At 39.9% G+C, this 22,926-nt stretch overlaps 1 protein-coding gene across 1 annotated transcript in view; it reads right to left on the bottom strand.

The window, feature by feature from the left end:
- LOC107557077 (E3 ubiquitin-protein ligase RNF220-like) overlaps nucleotides 1-7,592 on the bottom strand; it is a 120,780-nt gene extending 113,188 nt beyond the window's left edge. The window contains exon 1 of the mRNA XM_016240399.1: nucleotides 6,786-7,592. Within this exon, the coding sequence (XP_016095885.1) occupies nucleotides 6,786-7,434 (649 nt within the window). The 5' untranslated portion in view covers nucleotides 7,435-7,592. The remainder of the gene's footprint in view (nucleotides 1-6,785) is intronic.
- Nucleotides 7,593-22,926: the final 15,334 nt, after the last annotated feature.

Below are 22,926 nucleotides of genomic sequence, written 5' to 3'. Positions count from 1 at the left end.
CACGTCTTTCCAAATAAAAAACCCCTTCCACGTGTCACTTCAAAAATAACAATGCGGTCACACCTGAGAGGGGGCGAAAGACACACTCTCACTTTCTCCAGAACAGCTGTAGTTTAACACGGCCTCTGAAACACAACCGCTGCGACAGACGCGATAGTCGACGGAGTCACACAGCGCACAGACAGTCAGGCGCAGTGACAGGCACTGAATTTAAATATGAGCTAGCTGCTGCGAGGGGATGCACAATTAGAATGCAGGATTGGATCAATAGGCGTGCTGACAGATGGATTACTAAGGTAAATAGATGATACATGCTGCTAAATAATTAATCAGGCCCCTACAAGCGCCTGGACAGAGAGTGACGGGAAGAAGGTACAAAATGGCAACACTTTCTAATATGTGTGGGCTATTGGCATTGTGGAGGAGCGTGCGTGTCTCCATGCAGATTCTCCTGAGCCACCTTTCCGCCTCAGGTCTCACCGACCGGTAATGAGCAATGATCACACACACGCGGCCCTCTCAGAAGCAATAAAGCAGAGCTGGAAGCTTCGTTAGCACCCGAAAACAAGCTACAAACTGCTACAGGTGTAAGGGCTTATGGCGTACCTCTAGCTAATGCTAATGTTCAGAAGAAAGCTGAGCTTACATTAAAGACATTTCTCATGCAAGATGTCGCTCTGGATGCTGTTGTTTTAATCCGCGACAGTCGCCTGAATCTCCCAGAAAGCCCCCCAACGCATCTCGCTTGGTAATCACTTGTGTTCAATAATTCACATTTAAAGGATGCAATAAATATATATAATATGTGTGTCCTTTAGCCAAGCTAGCTTTTTGGAAATAAGTCTGTCACAGAAGACTGCACCCGCACATGAAGAGAAGATTAGATTACTGGGGGAAACAGTGAGGAGGGGTGAAGGAAGAGAGGGAGAAGGATAAAGAGGTGGTGGTTGTGAACGGGCGGGCTGGCTGGCTGGCTGGGGTGGGTCTGCTGTGCTCTGGGAGGTGAACCTGTTAGCGAGAGTGAAGTTTTATCCCCTACCTTTTTAAGGGACTCAGGGGGACGAGGCTTTTCAACACATCTGCATTAGTCCAGGATGGGAAGGAGGGGAGTTTGAGCCTGATCTAAAGGCTGTTCCTGGTTGCCGGTGGCCCGGAACTAAACTCAGGGTTGACGGACGGCCAAACTGTGGTCTCATGACCGGCTCCCTGACCCTGGGTGCATGAGCAGAACGGATACTAATGCCAGCTGTGCGGTTCTACAGGACTCAGCGGACCGTTTTCAGCTTGCTTTTATAGCAAAGTGTGACATCACCACAAGGCCCACATCCAGGCCATGGGAACAAGCCTGACCTAAATCCTGGGTGCATGTGTGTGCTTGACAGAACCCCTATACAGCTGCGTGCACACATCTGTCAAGTGCTTGAATCTATGAATGGAAATAATTTAGGTCACAATGCATAGTTATAGTCTTTTAAACCACAAATAATTCAAAGTAATATGCAATTTCATACCAAACAAGCGTGTTTGTAAGCTACTGTATATTCATGAGGAGTGTGCTGCGATGTAAAACCGTCACGTTCTACGTCAATTCACTCATTCTCTCTGATCCCAGCTGTTTGTCTGCAGAGGATGCATGCTCTCATCCCATTTCCCCTGTTCATTTCCCTAACAGTGGCTCCAGCAGTCCGCACACACTAGCCTGTGTCCAATTCAAGTGGGCCTGCCAACAAAGCTCAGGCAGGAAGCGCTAATCCTTGATCTGCATCATGCCGCAACAATGGCTCGGCCCGGCACTCCTTCACACAGAGCGGTGCAGCCATGGCCTGCTGCACTGACACCTGCTGTCTTTTGCCAAGAGTGACCAGAAGAGAGAGCAAGATGGATCACACACTTTGCTCTTCTGATCTGCAAAAAGTAATTCTCATCACTCTCAAATGCCTCTGGGAGGCTGGGTTTCAAATAGAGATGAAACCTAAATCCCCTAAGGTTGGTTGCAAACAAATGTTTGCTATAAAACCGTCCAGTTTTATTGCTCTGTTAAGCAATTGTGAAGATATAAAGAGACAGAAAGCTAGAATGCTAGAATGCTAGCTAGATAGATAGATAGATAGATAGATAGATAGATAGATAGATAGATAGATAGATAGATAGATAGATAGATAGATAGATAGATAGATAGATAGATAGATAGATAGATAGATAGATAGATAGAAAAAGAGAGGGAGAAGCTGGAACGGAGAGAGGGATGTATGAAGGGTGGAGGGGGCACCAACAGGAGGCAACATGAGAGGACAAGCCTTTTAACATCTGGGTAAGCACAGACGAGCAGCCGCTCTGCAGCCTAATTATTAGAACACTCTTACTTAACTTAACCTCGTCACTAGACCGTGACAGAGAGAGGGAGGGAGCAGGAACCAGAGCAGGAGGACAGATGAGGGAGGGAGGGAGGTTTGAGACAGAAGGAGGGGGATTTTTGTTGGGATGACAATGTTGATCTCCTTAACTATTCACCTGCCGGAGAAAATCGACAATAGTGTCGGCTTGAGTAAAAAGAAACCTAAAAACGTTTCTCTCCAACTCCAACTATTTTTTATTGTTTGATAATAGCAGATTTCCATTATTATGATGTATCCTGGTGCATTTGCCACTTCTGCTGCAACTGTTTCCTAAAGTTTTCAATACATCCAAAAGAAAAACACACACAAACATGCCACTGACATCTGCTCTGACAAAAAAAGAGGTAAAAAAACAACAACTGTGTGTTTTTACAGCTGTCAGTGCACACTGCTCTTCAGAGCTTTTGAAAGGGAAAAGACGGCGGAATAACTATACACTCTGACAGATCTGTGCAGCCCAATCGAAAAACATGAAAACAAGAATCAATCACGCAGACAGAGTAGGGAGTGAGGAGAAAGAGAGAGCAGGAGAATGAAAAAGAGACAGAGAAAGAGCACCAGCAAATAATTAAAGGCTCAAACCCAGTGGCTGACTGGCAACTACAAAGCCAGAGAGCGACAGGGAGACGCAATGCAAAAATAACCATGCTTGCTAAAAATCTCGGCGCAACTGCTCAGGAGCTGTGTAAATTAGAGGACGAGTCCCTGCCAGGTTTGCCACTGTAACAATATATCCTCGTGACTGACACTCTGACGCGTTTGGGGAGGACACGAGAGCATCTTTTAACATGTGTTGATGTGTGCTATAATCTGTGCTATATATCGACCCGAGCTGAAATCATTTGAAGTTCAGAACAAGTGTGTGGAAGCTCCATGGGGAAGGATGGGTGGTCGGCGGCCCTGCTATAAGACCGTCTCGATGATGGGGTGGTGGGGGTTAAGCACGGAGCTGCCAGCCACCCGGTTCCCTGTAAATCAGTGGGGATTTATGGAGACAGGCCCACATGGCTCATGGGCTGGTCATGTCAGGAAGGAAGCCTGTGTGGCTGTGCTCTGTTGTCTTAAGGATTTTTTCCCTTTTATTTCAGCTGCTCAGGAAGGCAGCTGCAGTCTGCGTTTCAGCTCACAGCGCTGCTGATTGCTCATCCCCTGCCTTTTATTATTTTTTATCTTTCTTTCATCTCGCTCTTCCTCATTCCTTGCCTTCTCTACTTCTAAGACTACGTCTAATGTCTTATTTTTTCTGTGGGTCACACTGAGTTTGGAAACAGGTTACACTATATCAGTCTCTCTGTTTATCACACACACGCACACACACTTTCCCTCTGGATGTGAAGCTGGGATAGCTGTCCTGGGTCAGGTTCACTGCTCGGCTCTGCTGTGCTAATGCGTGTCGGGAGAAGGCAAACAAACATGCTACAGATGTAACACATTCACACTGGGAAATTAACACACACACACACACACACAAACAAACATCAAATGCTAACAGACAAAATTCCATGGTGACCATCATTTCTTCCAAAATAACATAGTTAGTCATACTACTCTAAATTCATACTAATGAATTATAATAATAATGATCACATTACTGTAATATTAGACTATAGCATTGGACTACAATCTTTTTTTTTTTTTTTTATATCTTTGATATAATTATAAAATATAAGCAAAATTAAATTAAATAAGAAAATGAACCAAAAAAAGTAATACAAAAACATTTTATATTATAAATGATATAAATATAAAATCTAATAAATTAAATCATTTTAAAAAATGAACAAAATAACAGTAATCTATATATACACAAAACAAGGTAACAAGATTTGATTTAATTTGGTGAAAAATATGGTTAAAAAATCGTTTTTGTAAGGGACACGTTCTATTCACACGTTGTTCTCCTTTCCATTCGAAAATTATGGAAACCATCATGCTGTAAAGCTCTAGATGTGACATGTTGTAACTCTTGAGAGGGCTGAGACTACCTGCAGGAATTGTGTCATCATAGGACTGTATCTTACCAAGGTTTCCTGCTCGCTAGCGTAGAGGCTGAGAATCACACTAGCTGCAGTACAGTGCAGATTTGGGGCTTAATGCCCAGAGAGAGGACAGGGTTCCTGAAGTGACAGCCAGTAGCACGGTAGCCAGTCAAGGGGAACCCAATTTAAGTCTCTTATACAACACTGCTGGAAATTCAATTGCATTAGAGCCCTTGGTGGGCCTAAGGTTTAATCTAATTAGATTCGGCTTTAAAAGAGAGGAGGAGAAGAAGAGAGGCAGAGAGTGAGAAGGCAAAACTGTCTCCCACTCTTCAAATTTTAAAACGCTCTCTCTCTGTTTTTTTCTCTACGGAGAGAAGACTGAGGCTTTCCTATCCCTTCCGCCACCCTAATCCCCTCTCATTTCAGCAAGAGAAGCCGCTGCTCTTATCTGATAGTATGAATGTCAGATTACAGTCCATTGAGGGACTTGGATTATACCTGGATTGGCCCTCGAGAGCTGCTATCTGTGCTTAATCTGAGTTGAGGGTGAAGGTGTTATAATCCCTCTAGCCGAACGGACGGGCACTGTATCACTGCTTCCTGTGCTGCTGCCGGTTCAAAAGCGCTATGGTGGATGTCTTAAAGAGCGCTCTCAACGAGACCCCCTCAGAGGAGAAATTCTAGATGAGATACTAGGCACAGTTTCCAGTCATCAGTCTGTCTCTCTTCCTCCCTCACACTCCTGCCTTCCTCTCTCATTTCTTGTTGGGTGTCATTCATGCTCCTCCCAGCCTGCGTGCTGCTGTTTTTATCGGATCAGTCTCAGCTCACCGCCCTTGTCTCTCATCTGTACGATCAAGGGTGCTTCCATCTCTTCCTCTCTTTCTGTATCCATCTCTCGCTCTTTACCCTGCTGCTGGGCCTCCCTGTTCCACTATAGCTCTCCCAAAAAGAGCGAATTTGAAAACTGTAAAAATCTAAACATTTCTGGATTTGAGTGAGAGTGCACATGAGGACAAGAGAGAGAGAGAGAGAGAGAGAGAGAGAGAGAGAGAGAGGAATTTTAAAAAGAGAGATTGGCAGAGAGAGGCATAAACCAATAAATAGACAAGAAAGCCAGATAAAATAAACAGGGAAAAAAGGTCGCCTTTAATGTATAACATAAGTTAACGGATTAGCTATCTTGAACTAACAGTGAGCAATATATTATTTTACAGCATTTATTAATATTTGTTAATGTAAGTTAATAAAAATACAATTGTTAATTTATGTTAGTTTGTAGTGCATTAACTTATGTCAATCAATTCATCTTTTGATATAAAAAATGTACAGTATTAGTTAATGTCACATAAAGAAAAATTAATAAATGCTGCTGAAGAATTGTTCAGTTTTAGTTTAAGTCAATTAATGTAGTTAACTTTTTTTTTTTTTAAATGAACCTTATAGTGTGTTACCAGAAAACAGACATTATGTATACATTATGAATTCATTTACATTAATGTGTGTCTCATTACATAGCAATTGTCTTCTTCTCAAATCAGATTTATTTGGAAAAACAATCTCATTACATCTTGAGAATGAAAGTGGTTAAGAAGTGGTTTCTGTTTGTGTGTGTGCGCGCACGTTTTTGTGACAAATGAGGACATCAATTTGTATACCTATGTTTTCATTGGGATTCTAATGTATTTGAGTAAGAGTGGTCAGGTTGGATTACTTCAGTAATACCAGTGGACTTCCGCTCTGCAGAGGTCTTATGAATCTGTGCACACATTTCACATTTCCTCACCTCTAAAACGCACACATACACACTCATACACACACTCTCTCACCCAAGAGAAACCTCCATTTCATTTATGAGTGTTATCTGTGGAATGTATCTGCTCTGTAAGACCGGTAGGGCACACTCTCTAAACATTCCCAAGCAGTTTGACTTGTGAAGTGGGACACACTTTCTACATTACAGGGATAACATATCACGACAAGAAATTTATTAAGTTAAACACTGTTGCACACACACACACACACACACACACATGTATATTATTAATCTTTATTCTTTTACTTTTATTTCCAACTGTTTTTTAACCAGTTCATTATTTTAAATGTTTTTCTAAAATTGCTCTAGACTAACTTTAGTTTAATTAACTTTACGTCGAACCTAACAGATTTTTGAGACCCATTTGAGTGTAGCTAGCTTATGTAAAAAGAGACAGCAAAACAAAATGTACAACAAAACAACTCTTGGTTATTTAAAAAAATGTGTGGGACCTTATTGCTACTCAACCAAACAAAATCAATTTTGGGATCTAAAAGTAGTAGCAGACTCTTAAGTATCTGAGTTATTTGTACAGATGTAACAGTTAGCGGACATTAATAGTGTACTTCATTTAAAAAAGACTGTACTCACAGCGCTCAATGCGATCCTCCGGACTGGATGAGGTTTCTCGGTCCGACAGCAGGCCTGACACTGCGAAGATCTTCTTCCCCACATCTTCCACGGCTTTGAGAGCACTAGGCGAGCTGGAGGGGATCTGAGCACCACCAAAGTCATACTCTTTCCCTTCTGCGTCCGAGTAGCGCAGGTGCGGGGAGGCCTCGGCCTCCAGGCAGCCCTTTAGCCGCTTGGCTGGGGTAAAGGCGGACTGGTATCCACCTCCCGCTCCATCACGGTCCTCCAGAGGAGAAGCGAATGGCCGGAAGGCCCCAATGCCACTGTGGTTGAGCATGCTTATGGGTGAGCAGTCCAAATTTGGAGGGGCAAACTGATGATGAAGGTGTAGGAGGGAAGGAGGGAAGTCCCTATTGGGGAAGCCTGGTGGTACGGCGCCCTGCCGGTGGTACATGGAGGCGAACGTGTAGGAACCATTGTTGAAGGGAAGGTGAACATCCTTCTCCACAGAAACTGGCACGCCGAACGGGCGAGGCTGCTGGCAGGAAATGGAGGCATCACGGCTGGCCTCCGCCGTTGATGCTAGCACCATTAGCGCCGGGGATGCTAACGGGTTGGGCAGGTAGGAGGAGCTCTCCATTTTAAAAGCTGCCCGGTGCAAGTCCATTTTGGAGACTGGGCTGTGGTTGGGCGGAGGGGGGGTTAGGGGCGAGAGCAGAGGGGTATAGGGGAGGGGTGGAGAGAAGAGAGACGGGGTAAACGGTATGGGCAGAATGGTGCAAACTTTTGCGCTGTCGACTCTCTGGCAGAAACGTCGGTCACTCTCACTGGCGGCTCATCCTATGGGGTCCTCCACCTGAAGAAAGTTGAACAGAGTAGGAGTTAAATCACTTAAGAGGGGTGTGGGGGAGGGGTGGAGAGAAGAGAGATGGGGTAAACTTTTGCACTGTCGACACTGGCAGAATCGAGGGTCGCTCTCACTGGTGGCTCATCCTCGATGGTCCTCCACCTGAAGAAAGTTGAACAGAGTAGGAGTTAAATCACTTAAAAACACTCTGAAACTCTTTCCTACTTTTCCCTTTCCGAAATAGAAAGTTTCTCCCATAGATCTGAGGTTCAGATCACATATAAGCCTCTTACTCCATCTCCCTGTCTGTAGAGCAGAACGGCGTCTGAGGCAGATAAGAGCCATGCGCTGATCAGATAAGAGCGCGGCCCTGCTCGTGTGAACACCCTGCTCCTCTGCCTCCGATGGGATTCTCATACTGATATCATATCAGCCTGCCATCTGCACAGGAAATTTGACTGAATGAATAAATTAGCCGCACTTCACCCCTTGACCTCTGCTGCAGCCAAACAGCCCGAGAAGAAGCCCTGGAGGATAACATTCAGTGATTGCCAAAAGTGTGAGTGGGTTTAATGAGAAGCGTTTTAGCCAATCTGTCTATTTGTGCGCGTGTGCGTCTGTCCGTCATCACTAATCCTTTGTGGTTGGCCCGAAAGTGATCTATAACAAGTTAAATGGACATTTAACATAGGCCTACATAAAATTCAGAAATTATTGTACTGCTCAAACTGCACACTCAAATACAAATCAAAATGACCCCGTTTAACAATTCTTTATTTTTTATCATCAACCATCATTAAAAAGGGTCAAAAAGGGTAAAAAAAAAAACTTTTTGATTTTGATTAACATTACTTCTTTGAGGACATAAAAGTGAAATACACTACTGTTCAAAAGTTTGGGTTCAGTAAGTAAAAAAAATAAATTAATACTTTTATTCAACAAGTATGCATTAGTCTAATTAAAACTGACATCAAAGTCATTTATTATGTTCTATTTCACATGAATGCTGTTTTTTTAAACTTTCTATTCATCAGAAAAAAGTCCTGGACAAAACTTCCACAAAAGGTTAATTTAATTATGCTATATTTGTCACAAGTTAAAAATTGAGATTGATTATCTGGGAATAAAATAAATCTGTCACTGAATAGCTACAGTGATCCAGCATAAATCTAGCATTGCATTTCCTTTTCAAATTACGTCAAAAATATGATGTGGTGTGAAGGCTGTTATGTGTGCAGCTGCTAAAATGGAGAGCCCTCAAACGACGTTGCAGGAAATGACACTGGTGCAGTACGTTTTTAACTACTTTACTCTTGAAAACTTCCCAAACCCCTTTGTCTAAAGGGTCTCAGCAGCACTCCAGCACTTGTTACGTTTTTTAATCACCCTGGAGGGTAAACTTATGTTTATCCACAACAGTCTTCTTAAGCATCCACTCGAAATGGCTGCCGTCACCGACACAAACACGGCTCTCCAGTCTCTCCTCAGCTTGTCAATCAGGGAAGCGGCGTTAAATATTTGTGGTGAGGAGGGTAAAAGGTGCTGCATGGATCGCCCAGGCCGCATTTGCTCGGCAGAGGATGGCTCACTTAGTATTCCGCAAGTTACAAGAATGCGAAAGACGAAAGGAATTCATGCTAATTGCTGCTCCAAATTAAGCCATGCCAACCATTTCTCACACTTTTTTAACTTTCACTGAAAAGCTTCCAGCGGTGTCAAAAATATGATGTGGTGTGAAGGCTGTTATGCGTGCAGCTGCTAAAATGGAGAGCCCTCAAACGACGTTGCAGGAAATGACACTGGTGCAGTACGTTTTTAACTACTTTACTCTTGAAAACTTCCCAAACGCCTTTGTCTAAAGGGTCTCAGCAGCACTCCAGCACTTGTTACGTTTTTTAATCACCCTGGAGGGTAAACTTATGTTTATCCACAACAGTCTTCTTAAGCATCCACTCGAAATGGCTGCCGTCACCGACACAAACACGGCTCTCCAGTCTCTCCTCAGCTTGTCAATCAGGGAAGCGGCGTTAAATATTTGTGGTGAGGAGGGTAAAAGGTGCTGCATGGATCGCCCAGGCCGCATTTGCTCGGCAGAGGATGGCTCACTTAGTATTCCGCAAGGAAGCGCTTTTGGACCGGAGGACAGTCGATATTATTGAAAATACAGTCATTCACCGTCGACTGGCCTGCAACTTAGGACCACGCAGATAATATATCCTGCTGAATAAGAATCAAAGCCCTCGTGATATGAAATCTTCCACAGAACAATTCAATAACATGTAGCAGCTGCGGTATGAGACAAAAAAAAAAAAATGAACACCTGCATCCTGAAAACGTGAAAGTGAGATTTAATGACAGACTGAGAACGTAGTGAAGGATAATGACACTTGGACATACAGCTAACTAAATCAATAATGATAGTACAAGCTGTGCCTCAACACTCCAGTTCACTATCAACAAATAAATTCCCCACAGTGTATGACACACAATAAAACCCAGCAATAAATAGAGGTAATCAATCACTGCTTTATTGGATCTTATCGCCTGCATAAGTATACCGAGGGCCCGCCTCTAAACTTTCGCAACTTTTTTTCCCCCAGACAAAATTTGCACGATTTACTCTCGGCTCAGAAAACGTGCCACTCGCCATGAGCTGTCAGAATAAGTGAGGATTTGCTTTTCAAATAAAGCTTTGCGGCGGGCACCGGGGAACATTGATTCATTGTGAACAAAATGATTTTCAAAGTTTCCTGTTCTGCCAGCCCTATTCATTTCAGGGGCTGATGGACTGTTTGTCTCATCCCACCCACCTGAGCCAACTAATTCCTCACTAAGCCCAGATTATTTGCAAAGGTGTCTGGATCCTCTGTGCTCAGAGCCAGGACTGGACTGCAAAGAAGCCACGGCGACACCAACCCACCCACCCACCTCACCACCCTTACAGCTGTCCACTGCTGCCTGCCACTGTGTACTGAGAAAGAGCAAGAGAGAGAAAGAGACTTTACACTGTTTTGATTTTGCCTGGTTTGAGCACACTGTTTGCCAACCAGAGGCTCGTCAATAATAGATAACGAAGCACAATGCGAGAGCAGTCTGCCACTAAACCGCCTGAACTTGTTGGCTGGCCTGTCTTATAAAACACAAGATTAATTTAACTAGCACGGTTGGCCTCTTATTCCAAGTTCAGTTCCACAACATTTTCCCCCGAGTAAGAAAACAGAATGAATTTCATGCTTATCCTTCCACAAATTTGTGCATTAAAAAATGCATTCGCTCACTGTAAGAATTAAACAGTAACTAAAGTAAAAGGCATTTATATATATATATATCTAAACAGGTGGGAAGAGCTGTGTCTCACTCCTAGACTAATGTTCAGTGGGAAGATACCAAGCAACATTCAGACAAGCAGAGAAATATAGGACTCTTATTGGTCTCAGGCAAATGCACTGGTAATGCCTTGTGAGAGAGGGTGTAAAATTAACTTATTCTACAGCTCTAAAACTCACATCTAAATAATGGACAGCTAGGTAAATCAAAAAAGAACAAACTACAAAAACTAGCATATAGCCAATGAATCTTCAGTTAGCTCAGCTCTAACAGAAATCTCTATGACTTTAAAATGCAGTTATGTTTGTTTGTCATAAGTTTTATATTTATTCACACATGACTTTATTGATATTTTGTTATTTGTTGCAATATTATATAAGTATAAATATCTTAAGGTCCCCTAAATTGTTAAAAATTGAAAATCTGTATGTTCTTTTGCACTTCAAAATCAAGAGTGAACGCGCAGCCAACGCCCCATTGAGTGTCACTGCAATGGCTGAGACAAAATACAGTTTATCATAAGGTCAAGCGCAATTTATTCTAATTAAATTAGCGTTGATATGGTAGTTATCAATTTAATTTAATAATTCAATTAATTAAAGTTAAAAAGACATGACAAAAAAACATCCGCAATGAGCAAAACTACAAGCATTAAAAGCAATTAAATATAAAAACAAAAACAAAAAAGACATTAAAAAAACACAACAATAGAACAATAACGTAACTCTTAATAAGAAAGAAACTATATATAGTTATAGCATACAAACTAGTAAAAGAGGACGAAAGCGATCATCAGTATTCAAAAACCTTCGAGCAGCAGTAGATTTTATTCAAAGGCTTTGCTGCGGTTGGGGCGCTTTACCTAACAAACAAAGTATCTCACTCACCATAAAATTTCAAATGTTCCGCCTCGGAACTAAATAAAAAGGTACATGAATAGGCGTGTCTGCACGCTTCAAAACATAATGGAAGGGGACATGGTGAAGTTAGGCAATCAAAGGACTACACCTGATTATTTTCATCTTTATACAACCGTCCAAACGCTTGTCACGCACATGCATCTTAAATATTTCTCGACAAATTCAAAAGAATCCTTTAAGGACCACGACCTTCCCCTGTGCTCAAACTGTGGTATTATTTGTAGATTATTTTAATTACCATACCATGCCACCATCTGCATGACAAATGAGCTTTCGGTGAAGTGTTTATTAGCACGTCAAAACATAAGCATGCACGAGGGCGGGTGGGTACGAGTTAACGGGGTTAATTCTAGTTTAATTCGTTGGGAAACGGCACGCTTGTCGATAAGGTGGAATAGACAAAAGGCCAATCAAGCCGGTGCATTTGAGAAACGCGTGCTTCATTTACTTTCAGCGCGCGGTGTCGGATGGATTTTTCTTTTCAATCCTGACCAGAAAGACCTTCTCAGTCACATATTATTGTAAATTAGAGCCGCAGAACTTCTTGTTGTCTCCGTCCTCGCTGTCCGTGCATGGGGAAGGATGCTCTCCTCTCCTCCTAATTGTTAACAAGAATGAAAAGGTTTGATTGCGCTTGCTCTTTTTTAATGCTACAAATCCAGATTCAAATAACTCTGGCCATTGATCCGGCCACTGGAATCGACATTAATTTTAGTTCACTTCTCACTTTGCACGGGGATCAATGAGAAGCAATAACAACTGACATCGGCGCTGAAAAGGACAGAGCAGAAAACGCAGGGGTGAAAATCGAAACGCTGACGAATAAATCATCTGCTACATTTCTTCCATCCTGTTGTCTCATTGAAACTCGAACCGAACTATTGTGTTAAATAAGTCGGGGCAAAAATAAATAAACAAATACACAATCAGCCTAAAAGAATGGAAACGCGATGTTAATGTTTTGGATGCAGGAGCGCAACAGCTAGGGTGCAGTGATTTAATTTGGTTCATTTGCTTTTATTAATAATTTTGATAAAACGGGTTAAATAAGCATACAAATAGAATTTAGACTATTTAAGAAATCGAAATGTTTCTACAGATGTTTTGCATAATCCTCCATGTATAATTAGAATGAAAATGAATTGAAAAATAATTCAAATGAACACTGAAGACACTATAGTGGATTTCACAAGGCTCCGTATCTCACTGTCCATTACTTAGCCTATATTTAGCATATAATCTCATTTAACATATTCCAGTGATTTTGGCTCTACTCGCTCCAGTACAAATATCAATTAACACACTTATCTTAAAAGACATTGTAATCTTTGAGGACCATAATTTCATTCTGTATAATGCTATTTCCGAGATTCAAAAACATAAACTTGATGTTATTATTTAAACATCTATGTAATCATCAAACACGGCCAAATGAAATATTAAGTGTAATAAAAAAGATTTATGACTACAAATCTACAATTAAATATGGAGCAAATTAAGCGTGTAATTGTGAAAAATGATTCGGCCAGTCTGAATCAAAGCGCGTAAACAAAAGCGCGTTCCTGTCCTGTAGAACAATTTAAAAATAAACAACGAATGAAATTTAATAATTAATATAGATTTGGGAGTACCACACATTGTTTGTTGCTGTTGCTGTAAATATAAAATATAAAGTTATAAATAATAATTTGAGTTAATTACAATATATACACAGTTGTAAAGTGCAAAGTAGTTTCAAATTTACTGCACAAGGCCGTAATACTGGAATAAAATAATAACATAATAAACTCCCTCTTACAAATGAAAATTCACAAATGAACGATGTTAAATGAAAGAGGCTATTTACTTAACAACGAATGTATTCTGTCACCCTAAATATAAATAATTAATGTGACTGTGAAGAAGAAAAAGTCTGTAAGGAGAATTATAGGGTGTTTAGATATGTAGCTCTGTCCTAACACTGAAAATATTAAATAGAATAAATAAACCCCTAATTGTAAGCATACTCTGACGCAAAACTGCTACTTTAAGTTTCAGAATTGAAGACAAGTGTTTTGTTGTGATTGCTTATTTTTTTATCTCTAATATTCATTTTTTGTTGTTGTTAAGAATAGATTAAAATAATGTTGTTATAAAAACAGACTAAACATAAAGCGTTGGTAGAATTATTCAAATGACTGAAAACTGTAAATAATAATAATAAAACAAATCTAAGCAACGCGACAGGAGGTTAATAAGTCTTAGATAAGTCTTAGTCTGAAAGCTTTGCCCAGAATTTTCCTTGGAAATTCTATTAACAACTCATGAGCACAGCGGAACCACTCCCGTATGTGTTGTGTAAATTGTAGCGACCCATAGTAAACAGGTGTTTCCTTGCACCTTGTTTCCTTACTGCGCGGATTCGATCCGGTTATAAGTGCTATCCAACTAACTACTCCGAATAGGCCTATGGTTTTCTTATTTAACAACCATTGTTGACAGATGAATTTAAAACTAAACATTTTTACTTATAAGAAAAATAAAGAGTGTAACTCGGGCCAACAGTCTATTGTGGCTTGAGAACAAAATATAAATTATCCGCAACATTGGTCTCGAGCGCATTAATTCCCGCTCAGATTACAGACTATAAATGGAGAGGACTATAAATGGAAGAGTTAAATCTTCACTCGCAGGAGAAGTTCTCACGTCCACTACCAGTCACAAATTAGTTGGAAGCGTAACTGACAACGTTTGGTTATTAAAGGTTAACCCACTAAACATCACACACAAGCATGGTATACCGCAGACACGCGCACATCACCACGGGTATCATTATAACATGTTCCCTTTCAGTTCCATTAACCAAAAACACTAGCATTTCAATGACCCGCCTAATTTCCCACGACACTAGAAAGCGCTTGTGCAAGAGAGCAACATTAAATGAGAGTGTATGTGAACCGGCATTATTAAAACGTTACGCCGTGATAAACAAGATTGTTTCGGGGCATAACGATTTATTTGTTAATAATATGTACACATCTTTTAAGCGTAATAAGTGTTTCTCACATTCTCAGATGAATGGCATTCAAGTCAGTTAACCAGAGGTCAAATGCGCAATTTCAGCAAACTTTAACCCCAGGAACTGATGTTAAAGTCAAAGTAAAGTTAGCTGCCGAAATGTTATAGGAGTTCAGTAACTCTTCCACACTAAAAGCGAAGGTGCTCCATAAAGAGTCACTAAAATTATTGCCGCAATCAAACCATTACGCGCAAGCGAAACATGGTGTCTGATAGGAGATCTATTGAAATAATAAAGTTGCGCACCATCACCTTAACTCAATTTCCACACAACAAAAAGCAAACAACAACAATAACAAATGCCGTACTATCCCGGAGCAAGAGACAGCCACGTTAGGGTGCGTAAAATCAGGCTCGGGGTCACTCATTATACAGTCCGATAAAACAGAAACATTAGACGAGTTCCCACGGGATCATAAAAACAATCTCTGCCAAGACATTCAGAGCACTTACGTTGTTTAAAAAAATCCCTTGGAAGGTTTAGCTGTCCTTTTATCCCCACAACTGAAACTTTTCGAAACAAGCGAGCGAAGATCACCGCGAAGCATGAGAAGCAAAGCAGAGTCGCACCTCGAGGAAAGAACGCGAGACGGTCGCCGCGCGTCAGACAGAGTTTCCCGGGTCGTGTCGTGCGTTGAGAGTTGTATCAGTTACATGTACCGATGAGAACGAGTCTGCGTTCAGTAGCAAAGTAGAGACGATAGGCTGAGATTTGCTCAGAGGTGGAAACAGTGTTGGAGGTGCAGTGCTGCCGCTCAGCGCCAGGTTCGCTCATTGACTGACATTCATTCTCTCCTCGCGCGCTGAGGACCCCGACCCCCCTTCTCCACGCTCCCGTGGGGGATCTCATGGGCTGTTTTGTGAGCACGGAATGAATTATCGTCTCTCTTCACCATTTAGAAGACCTGGAAAATGAAGTCCACGACAAAACAAAAGATGTTTCAGCAAAGCGCCAGGTCTGTACAGAAATAGGTAAGTGTGCAGCGTCCCATTGCGCGCACCGGTTTGCCTCCGAGTTTAGCTATTTTAGTCCATATAAGTCGCATATAAGTGTTTTAACATGCTGTAAAAAGTAATTCTAGTCTACCTGTTGCTTATTTTTGCACATACCTGCTATTGAAGTTGAATAAGTACGACGAATTGCTTTTGAGAACATTTGTCAATCTGCAAAAAAACGGAAAACGTACGTTTTACTCATTTATAAAAAAAAAATTATATTCAACAAAATGAAAGCGAACATATATAAGCTGCCATGATATTGTTTCTACAGCTTTACTTAAAATAAATGACAGTTTATTGGTAAACATGTTAAAACAGTAACAGACTCCTTTGAATCGACACCACGCAGAAATCCACCTGCTGGACAGAGATGGAATTACACTTTGTTTCAGCCTCGAGCAGAGAGCTAATATAAAGCGCAAGTTTACAAACGTCTTTCTTTGTAAACGATGCTTTTTTTTCTTTTTCTTTATTCTTTTTTTATAAATAGTCAGTAGAAAAAGTTTGTTGTGTGTGTTCCCAGGCCAGAGTAATAGGAGGGAGTGCAATGTTGGGGTGATGGGAGGGCAGTAGCCATACATATATGCATTACTGCATTACATTAGCACTCTCTTAAATTGCTAATGACCTCCGTTAAAGCATCAGTAAAACAGAGGAGGAAATAGCCCATCCATGTCCAAGGTCCCTTTCCATTCAAAATCAAATTTCAGGCCTCAGTCTCTTAACATGTCTCTAAATGGACTGGTGTGGATTGGTGAAGTGCTTTGATGACAGCTCTTTTTACCAGGCTTAAGCACAAATCCTCTCCTCCATTTCCAGAGCCCCTTGATTCGATTGAAATTATTTTACATTCTCTCTGGACTGTATCAAATAACAAAACATATTACTACGACTTGATTGAATCCATTACAAGCAAAGCTGGGACATTTATAAATCTACACTTCAGTCAATGTAAAAGTTGAGGTAGCCAGAGAGCTTCATCCGAGTGTAAATGATCCGCTTTCTCTTTATGAAAGAGGGGCATCCTACTTTTAGTGACCAGTGCAGAAAAAGTTTGAATTTAGATAAAAGATATTAACTGTTAAATCAAGTGTTTTTGTTTTAAAATATACTTAATGTTTGATGAAAAGTGTTAATCTGGCCTGATAACTGCTCTTTTTATTGCCATCAGGTCTCATTTGTCATTCTTACCACATCACATCCTTGTGAAGGCTGAAGAGGAGTAAAAATCATCACCGTTTGAAAGGGAAGTTAAACATCACACATTCATTTACTTTGAGTGATTCTGACTTCTCAGATGTCTCTTCAGTGCAGAGCACAGTGATAATTGAGGGACCTGTGTTGAGGCAGGATGGCCGCTGTAATAACAGAGACATCTCTTCAACACACCAGTCAGGACTTAATTATTACCTTTACAACTGTGGTTGCAGTGAAACGGGTACCAGAGGACCTATAGCGAGATGTCCCGCACAATGGAGCCTCAGCACAGATTCCTCATTAGCATATGTCAGCCATGTGCTTCAGATGGCTATTCATTTCTGTCACTTAGCACTTGGAAGTGCTCATGCTAAGAGCTGGTAAATTAAATGCTGTATTCCTGCACTGTAACCTAAGATTACGCCGTTGTCACTGAGATTGTCTCCGCTAGTAGATTATTTAAAAAAAATATATATATATTTTATTTTTTAACGACTGGACAAAAAGAATGTATGGACATGTAATGGACAAGCAAAATGGTACTGCTGTAGAAATAACTGACAGTTACAATATGAATAAAAACCAGACCTGAGAATCACTTTTCTTTTCACCTGACAAAAACAAACATGTTACCCCCAGTCTGATGTGATAATTAAAGAGATATTTGACCCAAAAATGGGTCAAAAATCAACATTTACTCACCCTCAATTCATTCCAAACCTATATGACTGACTTGGTTCTGTGAAACACAAAACAAGATAGTTTAAAGAACGTTGAGGTTCAATGTTTTTACTTTCATTGTATGAACAAATTTTTTTTTTCAAAATATCTTTGTATTTAAATTTTTTGGGTGAAAGTCCCCTTTAATCACTTTTCAGTAGATACAATTATAAATAGGATTCAGAAATTAGATGTTATACCCAGTCTGATATGAAAATTAAAGCTAGTTCACCCAAAAATGAAAATTCTGTCATCATTTACTCACCCTTATGTTGTTCTAGATCTGAATGACTTTCTTCTGTCAAACATAAAAGAAGATATTTTAAAGAACATTGGAGTCCAATAGTTTTTTGTCTTTCATTGTATGAACAAAAATCATTAAGACATTTCTCTAAATAACTTCTTTTTTATTTCAATGTTTTTTGGGTGAATTAACCCTTTAAACACTTTTAAGTAGAAATGAGTATAAATAGAATTCACAAATGAGATGGAATGATCCCTGTATCAGTCCTAAAGTCTAAAAATAACACAGAGATTTAGAGACAAAGATAGAAATGGAAGATGAGTGTCACACTGAGATTCCTGCAAAAAAAAGCAATTATTAAATTGCTCTTTCACTCTTTTTCTCAACCGTTTCCTGTACTCTAGGTGTCAAGAAGAAGATTCACCCCAGCACAGAAGCTGATTCGGCCTGCTTGCCTTTTTTTTTTTTTTTACCAGAATTACACAAGGCCTCTCTTCTTATCTAAATCTGAAGCTAAGGACACCAATCACTCTCAATGGATCTAATATTCTGTCGCTACAATTTACACACATGCACAAATACACACAAAAGAACAGAGAGAGTGAAAGACAGAGGGGGAGAGCGAGCGCATTCATACTGTAGACAGTGCTACATGATCAAAGGCGACGGGGAGAGAAGGGGAAACGAGAGCTCTAAAAATGGTTCTGCAGCTGATTCTGTGAGTCCTGGCAGTCACTTTCTCCAAATACACACACACACACATGCTCGACACTTTCATATTTAACTAAAGGCAGGGCCCGGCGTGTGTCACACTCCAACAGGGGGACACGCAGCTTTCGCTCGTTTGAGGAGCGGAGGCTTTGTTTCCTCTTGGTGGTGTGGCACCGAGTACCTGGGGGGTGAGAGATTGTTTATCTTCTCTCTTAACAGGAAACAGCATCAAGAATGAAGGGAAAGTGAGACAACACAAGCAGGGAAACCCGATTGCTCTCAGGTTTCATAGAGACTCCTCTCCAGAATATGGTGCTATAACTCCCCTACATAAAATCAATGATTTGTTTAATTTAGACAGAGCTCGTAAATGTGCTAATTTCAGAAACAGCCTACAAATCTAGAGGGTCTTGTTATCCCATTTGCTGCTCCATTAGTTGGGAAATGATACGGCCCAGCATTGTTAAGAAACTGAACGTTCAGTCTGACCATTCAAAAAAGGAAATAAGTGATGTTGCTCTGATTGTCAATGAAAAACAGAATGCATACCAGCTGATGTCATATAAATTAATTTACATCAGATGACAGTTTATTTAAAAAGACAATAAGTTCATATATTTACATACAGACCTGGCTGTGATCTTTATAAAACTACACTGAAAAGAATTTGGTCTAGGATTTACTTAGAAACAATTTTCACTTAGAAATTGCTAGTAAATTTGTACAAATAATTACAAAGAAATGGCAAGTAACACATTGAATTGATCATGAAATTTAGACTGAAATAGTATTTTCTTGTAAAAAATACTCCAATAATCTTTATTTACAACTTCAAAAAATCATTTGTTTATTTGTTTGTTTGTTTTCTGTGAAGCTTTTTCTTTAGTTTGTACCATCTTAAAAATATTAATTCATTCATTATTAACAGAAATTAATAGTTGAAACTTGAGTAATACAAGTGAGTAATTGCGAGAAATACAAGTTAATAAGATAATGTTATTATAAAATCATATATTATTTTAAATTATAACACTGTTATTATATATATATCTATACATTATTTTTTTATACATTTTATATTACTTGAAGAAAAGTGTTGTGACGTGTAGACAAGTACCATACTCAGAATTTGTGCTCTGCATTTAACCCATCCAAGTGCACACACAGTAGTGAGTAGTGAACACACACAGACACACACACACACACACACACACACTGTGAACACACACTCAGAGCAGTGGGCAGCCATTTTTGCTGTGGCACCCGGGGAGCAGTTGGGGGTTTGGTGCCTTGCTCAAGGGTCTTACCGCAGTAGTGGTATTGAAGGTGGAAGAGAGCGCTGGTCATTCACTCCCCCCACCTGCTCCCCTATATAATATAATAAATATAATATAATATAATAATATAATATAATAGAGTCTATAATCTATTGCACTCCATATATATTAGAGTATATAATCTATTGCACTCCATGTTCCTGTACTGGTAACAATATTTTATCAGGGGATGTTATCATCTCTCTCTCTCTCTTTCTCTCTCTCTGTCTCTCTCTCTCACACACACACACACACACACACTCCAACTATTCTCAGCGCCAGGCTTCAACACTCATCTGTCTGACTGGGACTCAGCAATTAGGGGCCACACAAGCAAATGCCACTCATGACCTGAAGCGCAAAGCCACTGACAAACAAGCAGAGACAAATCAAGGGGTGATTTAAAAGCATAGCGCTAAAATCTCAATATTTGGCCATTCAGATTTAGCAGCCTGCCCAGACAGGGCCATAAATTCACCCTTCCATAAATAATTAACATGACAGTGCAATGTAAATCTGAGTCAACACTGTTGGATAAGGAATGAAGTTTGCTGTCATTTTCATCATTCTGTGGTTGACCAAAATCTAAATATAGTTTATTTGATGTGATGCCCTAATGATAAACACAAATGATTACGAAAACAAAAAAAGAAAACTAAAGCCCAAACTCACATACTCCAATAACAAACGTCATCACAGGCTCTGAGTTAAAAGAGCAAAAACAGATGCTTCTTTGGTTTGCCGTCACTTTGAATTTAGATTATCAACTGCCACTTTAGATGGTCGTTTATGTTGCCTCCCCAGCGCCAACAACCCCAGTACCTTCTGACAGTACTCTGGGATATACTCCCAGCACCCATAGAAAGACATTTAAATCAGCTCTGGCATCAGACATGTTGTCTGGATCTTAGCTCTTCTGCAGACTGTGCACAGTAAATCAAATGAGACTAATATGAATCAAATCAAGACAATATATTACACTAATTGCCTTATCAGATGGCTGTCTCAAATGCTTTAAGGTCTCTTGCAAAGGGTGTTGAGGCTGTATTCATACACAGGGCCGTCCTTGAATAACTCTATTTGAATAACAGTTTGCTAGAATAAGTCCAAAAAAAAAGTGGCTTGGTGTGCCGTCGAAGAGGGAATTTCCAGCTTTCTTATATATCTCTTAACCACATCCAAGAGTGAAATATGGGGCTTTGTGTGTGTGTGTGTCCAGCGTATGTCACATTGGCTCCAGTGGTTTCCTGTAGGATTATAAGTGTGCTCTGAGCAAGTGAGATTGGTCAACGGCACGCCAAGCTGCCACCTCTGACTGTGAGCATGATTCAATGTGATGTCCACTTTGTGTCCCTTTATTTGCTTCTGAAAGGAAAAACTTGTCTTTTATGTCTGCCAAGCGGCCCTTTCCAACCCCTGCACAGCTAATCATACATCCTGTCAACACGGCTGTGTTTTACACTAAACCTTGTTGTTCTGTTTAGAAAGCCTGGATCTGTTTATGGTGCAGAAATGATGTAGCCTTATGGTAAAATCAATAAAATTACATGGGTTATAAATATATGAATCTAAACGACGGCAGAGGGGGAGTAATTATACAAATAAAACATTGTGTTCTCGACGGGAAACGCTGTGTTTCCCGTGTGTTCTGCGTTTTGCTCTGTTTTGTAGCGTGTCTGCTTGTGTGGATTTTAACTGTCGTGACATGTCCTTGTGGAGTGATCTCAACCGTGATGGTAATAACAATAATTATCTTCTAAGTGTGGAAAGTCAAAGACATGAATATTCTCATACAGCATTAAGTTCAGCAGACAAGTGCTTTCACATGATTTCGTCAGGACAAATTAACAGTAATTGCACATTGAATTGTTCCAGAAATATCAGATGCTGTTGCTTTCTTAGTTTGACGTTCAAAGCAAGGTTTTTTTTTATGATTCGGTGGCGGCGTACAATTTGTTGATCGTGGCCATGAGGAAATCGCATTGAAAAAAAACGTGTCCAGAAATATTAGTAGATCAAAAAACAAGCCCACGTAAACATAAGCTAACAATCAAAGCAACCAAGACTTTATAGTTGCATTTGGAAAAAAGGCAGAAGCTGGCCGAATCTGCCATCACTTTTGATTAGTTTTTTAGTTACTCTTTCACAGGCATTAGATATTTGAAAAATTGTTATTAATAAGGACATGATTTCTGGAGATTAACCCCTCGTTCCTTTATCCCTGATCCAGAGACCTTTGGAAAATTGATCCTGTTAGATTGATGGATGTCCTGTTTAAGGGTTTGTCCTTGTGCTATTGTTTTTGCTGTAATCCTGAGGGCTCGTTTGTTTAATGATGCAATTGTATCTCATTTAGTCACTTCTGTGTAATGTCACATTGAACAAACCTCAAGTTATTTAAATTTGGGTTTAATTAGTCCTAAGAAAACCTTTGAACATAATAAATATTTTAAGTTACTTTAAACTTATATTTTATTAAATATAAATTGTAATAAATAATGTATATAAATATTTAAACTCAGAAATTGTCAGTTGTTTTATATTTTTGTAACATTTTATATTGTTGTAACTGCATAGACACAAATATAACAGCCTACTTCAAGATATCTGTACGATTAGGAAACATTTAAATGAAACTGAACAAAATTGCCACTTCCAAAATTTCTGTGAAATGGAAAATGTATTCATTTAATTGAGGTGAAGAACATAAACAGAATGATCAGATGAATTTCATGTTTGCTAGCAATTCCGTTGTATCTGGGAGCAACACCATGTCTGACAATTTAGTTCAGAAACAGTATGAAAAAAATATGTAAAAAAA

Source organism: Sinocyclocheilus grahami, unplaced genomic scaffold (assembly GCF_001515645.1).
Source record: "Sinocyclocheilus grahami isolate Dianchi unplaced genomic scaffold, SAMN03320097.WGS_v1.1 scaffold21.1, whole genome shotgun sequence".
NCBI lineage: Eukaryota > Metazoa > Chordata > Actinopteri > Cypriniformes > Cyprinidae > Sinocyclocheilus > Sinocyclocheilus grahami.
The sequence above is the reverse complement of the archived record's forward strand: the minus strand, read 5'-3'. Positions and strand labels throughout refer to the sequence as shown.